This window comes from Engraulis encrasicolus, chromosome 16 (genome assembly GCF_034702125.1).
Source record: "Engraulis encrasicolus isolate BLACKSEA-1 chromosome 16, IST_EnEncr_1.0, whole genome shotgun sequence".
Lineage (NCBI taxonomy): Eukaryota > Metazoa > Chordata > Actinopteri > Clupeiformes > Engraulidae > Engraulis > Engraulis encrasicolus.
Genome location: NC_085872.1, coordinates 23,817,002 through 23,827,001, shown reverse-complemented (window position 1 = coordinate 23,827,001; position 10,000 = coordinate 23,817,002). Strand labels below are relative to the sequence as shown.

The window sequence follows — 10,000 nt, the reverse complement described above, 5'->3', positions numbered from 1 at the left end:
CACACAGACACTAAATCCCAGGATGATTTTCTTCTACTGTGTGCCATGAAGGTCACAAAGAAGTAATAATAGCAATAATAATAATAATAATAATAATAATAATAATAATGATAATAATAATAACAATAACAATAACAATAACAATAATAACAACAATTTTAAAATGACTTTTTAGCTCAAGAATAATATTGGCTGTTTAGTAGAACAAAATATAACATCCCTATCCAAGTGCTAACTGTGCCAGGCTACTCCATGCTATATGGCATCATGTGATAGATCAAATGATCAGGCTGCGGACATCAGAGGGCAGAGCTGAAGGCATTGATGTCATTTGCAGCCTTGGATCAGTAGAAAGAGCATAGTAGAGCATAGAGTCCCTCAAAGGGGAAAAAAACGGCCAAATCCAAGGAATTTTGCACACCCTGTTAACACACTGAGGTGTGTCAACCCAAGAATGACATTCCCTCCCTCCACGCTATTCTAAAAACATGTAGTCACATCATTGGCTGGAGCAGAGACCAGGGCTGTGTACACCGCATGTCTCCTCATGAGACGCTGTGTCACCAAGCTGTTCTCCAGAGGTTGTGTGGTCCCCACTGCATACCCTGCGCTCCTCTCCTGTACAGGGGGACAGGTCTTTTCGTCAAATTCATTCTTCCGAGGGGACCATTCGTATGAAACGTGGGACCTTTCGTAAAAGCCATGGGATGTTTCGTCGAAGACGTTCCGTACGTACCGCAAAGACCTACGAAATGTCCGGAAATTTTAACTAAGCATCCTTAGGTTTAAACTAAACATCCCTTCAGGCTGCCTATTTTCTGTTAATTTCTGTTGATTTAGAAATGTAAATCAGCTGTTTTTAAAGCTCATGCTCATAGTGCATGCCGCTCCACCAGTGGGAACGTTGTAATAGCCATTGCAAAGACTTAACTGCCATAGTGCTACTCTACTATGACATTACACAGGACCTTTAATAATATATTATGACTTGGTCATTGCCATTCTGGTAGCAGCAAACAGGGATGCATTAAGGGCGCATTAGCCTACTGTACTGTAGATAGAGGATTGGTGGGTACCTGGGGGGGGGGGGTTGCTAGAGGCCTTTGGACCCGACTGCAGTAGCCATGTGAGCTCTGGACTGCGGCAGAACGGGTGAACCAACGGGAAGGAGCAGCGGCAGTGGCAGCATCAGCATCAACATCAGCATCAGCATGTCATGTGTGTCTTGGTCCCCTGTGCCACAAGGCATGGTGATGGGGGACTCTAAGCAGACAGGTGTCTCCCGTTGACTACTGCCCAGGTCACGTGGCGTATGCATGAGGAGCCACGGGACTGAAGTGCTGCTGCTGCTGCCGCTGCTGCTGCTGCTCCCGTCTTCCTAACCCCGCCATCCTCCGCCCTCGCTCCTCGCTTGCTTTGCCACCCTCATGTCTCCACCTCTGTTTCTTTCTCTCTCTTTTTCTCTTTTTTCTCTATCTCTCTTCCTTGTCCCCCTCCCCCTGTCTATGTTTTCTGTCTTCCTGTCACTCTACTCCTCCCTCCCTCCCTCCCTCCTTTCATGCTCTCTCTCTCCTCTCCTCACCCACCCCTTCCCCCAAATTACTGCAGCCTCCCTGAGCAGCAAGGGGATGACATCATTGGCTGCGTATCACAGAGCCCAGCACACACACATGCACACGCACACACACACACACACACACACACACACACACACACACACACACACACACACACACACACACACACACACACACACACACACACACAAGTACGCGCGCACAGTGGTAGAGAGAGAGAGAGAGAGAGAGAGAGAGAGAGAGAGAGAGAGAGAGAGAGAGAGAGAGAGAGAGAGAGAGCGTGAGAGCAGAATTGAATCCATGGCAGGTTCCCAGGGTGACTGTCTCCTCAGGATACAGCGCACGTGTAAGGAGGAGGGAAGGAGTGAGATAGGGAGAAGAGAGAGAGAGAGAGAGAGAAAGACAGAAGACAGAGAGGGAGAGAGAGAGAGAGAGAGAGAGAGAGAGAGAGAGAGAGAGAGAGAGAGAGAGTGTGTCGGGTGGCGGGTGGCGGGTGGTGCGGCGCGGGGCTGGGGGGTGGATGCGCTCACTGTCATGTTGTCAGGAAGTGTGGAGAGGAGGGGTGAATGGAGCCATGGGCGAAGTTGCTGCTGCTGAAATAAGAATTATAGTGTGTCTCTACCAGTTAATTACCCCACTTTACAAAGCAGTCATTAAATGGCCCTGATCACCATCTACCAGCTAATAGGCTGGATTTAACCAAATGAGTTCAGCACATACTGCATAGCACTGGGGGCCAAACATGTGCTATCTGCATGTGTGGATACATAGGCGTCATTACACATACAAATATACATACATCCAGCAGTTAAGATGTGAATACAGCGTGCTCTGCATGCCGTTCAGAATGCAAAGACGTCAAAGCCTGCAGCTGAACAAAATACTGTACATACATATTTCATACAATGGGGTACAAATGTCCTGTATGGTGAATGAAACAAAATGGCCTCCTTCTTAAGGCTGTCTTGTGCTGACTTGGCTGATTTTTAACCGAATTCAATGCTGGCAGCCTCTTTAGACAATAATCAAGACGGATTCCATGTCACGGCCAATGAGCAGCCTGCCCAGTCACGCCTGTCTCCCTCTGTAGCCGTCGAACGGAGAGACAGGGAGGGCATCGGGCAAGGGTGGGGCGGAAAAGAGAAGAAAGAAAGAAAGAAAGGAGGAAAGGAAGAAAGACTGATAGAGGGCAAGAATAGGAAGTCATAGGCAGAGAGTACGGTAGACACGGAGGCTCAAGGTAAAAGCAGAGGCGACGTAGAAGAAAGATTTTCTTCAAAGCCTCGTTGGAGAGAGTGAAGGCGAAGCAATTAGAGAGCATAAGCCTCAGCCATATGTTTAGGTGTGATAACAAATGTAATTGACTGTAATGGTCTCTGGTGCTGTAAGGGCAGGGGAAAGGAGATTACTGCAAATGAAGTTAGAGTTTGGCCCATACAGACTATTGACTCCCCTTCCACCCTCAGGGCCCTCTAGTTCTATTCTTCCCCTTTCAGAGGACTTCGCACACTCACACAATGCTTGGCCGGGTAATAATTGAATGTTTCAGAGTATCAACATCAACAGTATCAACAAAGTTGGTTGCCAGCATTATATCTTGCCTCCTACAGAAAAACATAGTGCAAGATGGCAGCATCCTTTGACAAACACCCTCACCGTTTTGGCTCGTTTGTTTGTTTGTTTGTGTCTTTGTCGCATAGGCATGTCCTTGTCAGGGGTGAAAGGGGCAGGCTGTCACTTTTCTCTCCCATCTTACAGCTTCTCTGGCCATATAGGACACACACACATACTATAGTAGTTGGATTAACCCCTTAGCGCAGAGCCTATGTTATAACCTTACTGTCACCAAAATTGTAATGGCTATGTTTTAATCTGTTACTTAAGGCTCTCGGTACTGTCATAGCAATTTTGTTATGATGTAGTTGAATATTTTCAGCAAATAGTGAATAGGCCTGCTGGTGACCCCATCTGCAGTAAGAGGCTACTGACAACAAAAGGTGTTTTCTGTGAAAAACTTGATGTTTTCAATTTTGTTGTGCTATTTTATGAATTGTGCAAGAAATGGCTTCAACAGCCTTTTCCAATATAACTGCTTATCGGTTCATCTGTCACAAGCAGTTTGACTCACAGTGCTAAATATCAATGTTTAATAAGAGCTGAGTACCACAACACAAACTGAGGCATGTCTTTTAGTGCTGGGAACGTACACCGAGTTCTAATCTAGGGCTGTGGTGCAGTGAGAAGAGGCTGTTTTTTGCCACACGCCAATTTTCTTTTCAAAAATAAATGAATGTTTTGTTTTTTCTAAAAACAGAATGTTACGAATCAAATGTGCCTTACAGGTTGAGTGTATCATTTTGTTAGTAGTTTACTGCCAGAATTTATGCTGCCCATTCACATTATGTTATCTTTTGGCCATCACCATCAATTTCCAGGTATTCAGTCATGATGAAAATTATTTTCATACCAAAAAAGGTGGCTCTACTCTTTGTGCACCATTTTGAATTACCATAAAAAAACATCTTTGGCTGCAAATGTTGCTGTCCTGGTCACATCAGTGGATATTAGTTTATTACTTTGTAAATATTGATGTAAAGTTCAAATTGCCTTTACATGTAATGAAGCCTTTAAAGGGACACTGTGTGAGATTTTTAGTTGTTTATTTCCAGAATTCATGCTGCCCATTCACTAATGTTACCTTTTTCATGAATACTTACCACCACCATCAAATTCTAAGAATTCATTATGACTGGGAAAATTGATACATGAAAAGGGAATCTTCTCCATGGTCCGCCATTTTGAATTTCCAAAAATAGCCATTTTTAGCTGCAAAAATGACTCTACTTGGACCATACTAGAAAACATTTGTTTAGAAAACTTTCATGTAAAGATCAAATTGGGCAACTGGCAGCCCAGTTTCAATGAGCAGCATAGTTGCAGTACCCTTTTTGACCATTTCCTGCACAGTGTCCCTTTAATGACTTCTCATCTCAAAGATGACTGCACTGTTTAGCACTTTGGGTTCTTTGTGCCTTGATTGGTGTTATTCGCTCTGACTTTTCAGTTGTCAAAAACTGAATTGACTACATTGAACTATTGGTTATTTTAGCTTGTGCTACTTTGTACTTGAATTTGACTACTCTATAATATGAAAGTATTGTGGGACTTTCACCACCAATTGGTTCCTAGTCTGTCTCTCCATGTTTTCTACATTGCATTCAGCATTAAACAGGATTAAGGAAAGGATAATCATTTGACCGCAGATAGAGCCGGTGATGAGGTCAATGACTTTTTGGCAACTGCATTTTTGGGACACTGATCGGACTTTGGCTCTGTTGTGCATAATGCGTTACCTTTTACATTTGGTTTGTTACATTGCCAGCTTCACACATAGTTTTCTGAACTGAAATGAACTTTTTTTGCTGTTGGTGCAGTGATGTTTCTTTCACTGAAACAAGATGATGATGGCCATGGATGTACAATTACCACTTAGCACACAATCTCAACTTGAATTTGCTCAAGAATGATACATTATCATCATATAATCCCAAAGGGATAATCTTAAAAACTTCAGAGGCTCAAACTAACCATACACCTACCTACCTGAACCTCTGTGTTCTCATCTCCAATTGACACTTCTGGGCATCTCGATTACATTAGTTGATGCATTCTTGGGGTCCACTTGTCCATTTGTGAACCCCTGCGTTAGTTGATGCATTCGTGGGGTCTGTCGAGGGTTTTCTGAGGCCTATGTGGAAACATGCCATGCAAAATGACTGAGTGAGACGGAGAGAGCATTTGTGGGTTGTAATCTCTTTAATGAAAAGAAGACCTAGGTTTTGAATGGGCTTGCTCAAAATAGTTCTGGGCTCAGACTGAGATAGTGAGATTGTAGTGCCGGCACAAGCTCAGGCAGAGAGGCACCACCATCGATCTCAAGTCTATTTGCGTGTCCGGGAAGTCTGAGATATATTGTGAACCACCGTACAGAACAACAGTGTTGCTTTTCAGCTCAGCTCAAAGTGCTGCCAATTGTTGTTGTTTTGATGAGACACCCTTTTCTCTATGGAGAAATATACATTTGCATTCTAGTGTAGTGTCTAGGACAAAACAGCATCACTTCTCACTCAATACCGTGTAGCTCTTTAATACCACTATGCAAGAGTCTGATACTTGTAAGAGCGAGAGAGAGAGAGAGAGAGAGAGAGAGAGAGAGAGAGAGAGAGAGAGAGAGAGAGAGAGAGCGTGTGTGTGTGTGTGTGTGTGTGTGTGTGTGTGTGTGTGTGTGTGTGTGTGTGTGTGTGTGTGTGTGTGTGTGTGTGTGTGTGTGTGTGTGTGTGTGTGTGTGTGTGCGCGCGCGCGTGCGTGCACGTGTTTGTGTTCCTGTGTGCCAGTGTATGTTTGAGTGGGCGTTCGGGGATCTGTCTATCTGTGTGTGCGAGTGTGTTTTCGCATGTGATGATAAGAGGGTATGGGAACATGCAGTTGGCTCCACGAGCAATTCACACATCCTCCCCCATGATAAAACAGGTAAAACAGCTCACAACCGCCCCCCCCCCCTCCAGCTGGAGAGCCATTCCTCCGTCACTGTGGTCTCTCGCATTGTGATGGTGTATGTGTGTGTGTGTGTGTGTTGTGTATGTGTGTGTGTGGGTGTGTGTGTGTGTGTGTGCTTGCGTGCGTGTGTGCGTGCATGCGTGCGTGCGTGCATGCGTGTGTGTGTGGCTGCAGAGGAGTGTCCAGCTACAGCATTTCCTCTTAAATATGTTCTATGAAGAGTGTGCAGCAGGTAACAGGTTAACAGGTGCCCACTCGTTTACAAAACAAATCCATGAGGCTTCAATTACCTAGTAGCTTTACCAAGTGAGCACACCCACTACCTGCTATGTTTCTAAACAACAGTAACTCGCGCCATACGTGAAATCTTTACGAGAAAAACTGACAAAATCAACTTTAAGCCTTGTGGTGCCTTTACGTATAGCCTCATTTCTCGTGGTCAGGGGACGAAAGGGGGAACTGGGGTAGTTTGATTCTGGGGGGAAGAATAATGCGGACGGACGTCAACAATCAAGCGCGAGTGAAGGCTAACTGGAAACGATGGTAATCAAACATTTCAAACAAGTGATTTACGGTTAAGTTTAGGGTTAGGGTTAAGGTTAGGGTTAGGGTTAGGTTTAGGGTTAAGGTTAGGGTTAGGGTTAGGGTTAGGGTTAGGGAGGGTTAGACATGGCATGGAGCTGACACAACGACAGCGCTCCCCTCCCGGAATGCACGCACGCTGCTCGGGTCGTCTCTCTCTCTCACTCGCGCTCTCTCACCCTCTCTCTTACCCACTCTCGACCACAGCGCGCGTTGCCCAACTACGAAAAATGAGGCTATATCGTAGCGGCACCACGAAGCTTGAAGTTGATTTTCACGAGAATGGGCTCTTCTAAAAGCCTTCAATTACCTAGTAGCTTTACCAAGTGAGCACACCCGCTACCTGTTTCTAAAAGCCTTAGTAGCTTTACCAAGTGAGCAGAGTCACACCCACTACCTGCTATGTTTCTAAAAGCCTCCTATTACCTAGTAGCTTTACCAAGTGAGCGGGTGGGTGTCCCTACCTGTTATGTTTCTAAAAGCCTGTTTCTTGGAATGCTTTTGGTGTTCTAGTGGGTTTTGTTTTGTTCTGTTCAATACAAAGAAAAACCACCAAATACTGTAATCTTCAGCAACCTCTCTACTGGAATTATCAAGGCTGTAATTACATGACAAGCAGCACTTTTATGCAACACATCATCGAATGTCAGTTGGAGGTTAGTAGGTTGTTTGATAGAATTTGCTTACCTTAGTCCTCTGCTTGCATACTGTACCTGCAGATAACATACATTTAAAAAAAATACATTCACTGAAAAAATGCAAGTCATTCATTATTCAGTGAAAAAATGCAAGTCATTCATTATATTTTCAGAAAAATATAATAGTGTATACACAGCAAAACCATGGTTATTACCGAATGGTTATAACCATGGTCATTTCCGAATCCGGGCAATGAAAAGGCAGCTCCTGCAATCAGCTGTACTCCAACTGCTTCTGCCCTCAAACTGGAAGACAACTTAGATAAGGAAAACATACAAAGCGGATTCCAAAAAAGTTGGGACACTTTGTAATTTGTGAATAAAATCAAAATGCTGGCATTTTCAAAACATTCAATATGTTAACAAGGTAGAACATTATGCACAGACAACATATCAGTTGTTAAAGTCAAGCAGAATTATTGTTTTGAGGTAATTATGTGATCATTTAAAATTTCACCCTTGCAACAAATCCCAAAAAAGTTGGGACAGGGCCAATAAAATGCTTTTTATATTGGATAAGACTAAACACAACACAAGGGATGAGACTGAACAGTTAGATACTTTGACTGATAGCATAATTTTATTCAAAAATTATATATTTTGATGTGCGAGACATGATTTCAGCAGCTCAACTGATAGGTGTGTTCTTCAACTTGTTTACCTTTTTGTTAAGCTTAATATGTGGCATATCCTGACTGCAAGAAAACAATTTTGTGACCTGTTTACTCTACTATGTTCCAACAGTGTGGTCCATCATTAGAGATTGAAATTTGCCATCTTTATGGGGCAATCTCTAAAGGCGGTGCTCCAAAATATAATGCCTTGGTAGCTATGTTTGCTGTTTAAAGTCTGTATGTATCATTCAACATTCATTTTAATGCTTTACATGAGTAAGAAGACCCTAACTAAGTCACTTATGCACCCCCTTCCCATCATATATGCTGTCTTTCAGACTGACCACTAAATCAAGCTGAAGTATTCATTTTCTATAAAACCTGAAGGGTGCATGACTCCATAATTTTCAAAATGGATTAAATATTTACCATTCTGTAATCAGAGGACAGTTTCACATGTCTCCTAGGTCCATAGAATGAGCTTTTCCGCACGCAACACTGTTTAATGTCTGCATCATGTGCATTAATCAAGTGTTGTGTTTATGGTCATTTTTTCGAGAGCTGTCATTGTTGGAGTGTCATAGTTTGCTTATTGACCACGAGTATGTCATGATCTCATAACTCGTGCAATGATTACACAGAACTCTATATTACGGAAGTAGGCCTTATATGCCTGCAATTTTGATAATTCAATCTTTCTGTGTAATAGATAAGTAATTAGTACCTCAAAATCTTCGCCCCTGAGTGCCATAGCCTCTATGTGATGGCATTTTATTTGTGCACTCATGTTGGCAGTCAATATAGTTCCTTTTAAAATATTCTTCCTTGTGTAATTTTTAGAATTATCCAACTATTATAACATGTTTTGGCCCTGTCCCAACTTTTTGGAGATTTGTTGCATGGGCCAAATTTTTAATGATCACATAATTACCTCAAAACAATAATTCTGCTCAACTTTAACAACTGATATGTTGTCTGTACATAATGCTCTACCTTATTAACATATTAGATGTTTTAAAAATGCCAGCATTTTGATTTTATTCACAAAATACAAAGTGTCCCAACTTTTTTGGAATCCGCTTGTATCTTAGCTGCTCTCTGTGTTGTGAATTCACTACTAGAAATAATAGTCTCAAAGAGTAAAACCTAAGTGAAAATTACGAGCTAGGAAGGCCAAAAATTGTTGCGCAGAAGAGTCGTAATCTGTATGTGAGAGAAAAAAACTCTCTCTATCCTCTCCCGTGGCTTGGCTGCTGAGGACGATAACTATGCTGAGATCATGGCTTTGAGTCCCAGGAGGCATGCGTAGGCTACCAATGGTAATGCACAGCTGCACGGGACAGTCGTCTTGGATAAAAGCTGCTCAGTGACTAACTGTGCATGTCAATACCCACTCCTTCCCCTCCTCCTCCTCCTCCTCCCCCCTTCTCTCTCTCTCTGCTCCATGCAGGTATGACAGCGGCTGCCTTACCAATGGTAATGCACAGCTGTACGGGAAAGTTGTCTTGGACAAAAGCTGCTGAGTGACTAACTGTGCATGTCAATACCCACTCCTTCCCCTCCTCCTCCCCACTTCTCTCCAGAGAGAGTAGAGAGAGAGAGGTTCCGTTGGCCCATTGTTTCCGGGTTCTATTATTGCCAGGGGGAGGGGGGGAAATCTCCCTTTAGGCAGACCTAGGCAGACCTAAGGACTGTTCTATTCAGTGCTAGGAGTATTATGACACGCCCCTTTAGGCAGGCCGGAACCTGGTCATGTTAGGTGCCCATAGCAACCTATTACATTGGCATATCTCTATATACTTAAAGAATCTCTGTTCTCTCTCTCTCTCTGCTCCATGCAGGTATGACGGCGGCTGCCTCGCTGGTCTCCCTGGCGTGGGCCCTGGCCTCCTACCAGAAGGCCCTGCGCGACTCCCGCGACGACAAGAAGCCCGTCAGCTACCTGGCGGTCATCATCCAGTTCTGCTGGCAC

The 10,000-nt window shown here is 43.7% G+C and overlaps 1 protein-coding gene across 2 annotated transcripts in view; it reads left to right on the top strand.

The window, feature by feature from the left end:
• The window catches only part of xkr4 (XK related 4), a 52,167-nt gene that overhangs the window by 41,306 nt on the left and 861 nt on the right, over positions 1 to 10,000 (top strand). The window contains exon 3 of one of the 2 annotated variants that reach the window (XM_063220310.1): positions 9,870 to 10,000. This exon is cut by the window's right edge and continues 861 nt beyond it. The exons of the other annotated variant lie outside the window; for it this stretch is intronic. Coding sequence (XP_063076380.1) covers positions 9,870 to 10,000 — 131 coding nt within the window. The remainder of the gene's footprint in view (positions 1 to 9,869) is intronic. 2 annotated transcript variants of the gene reach the window in all.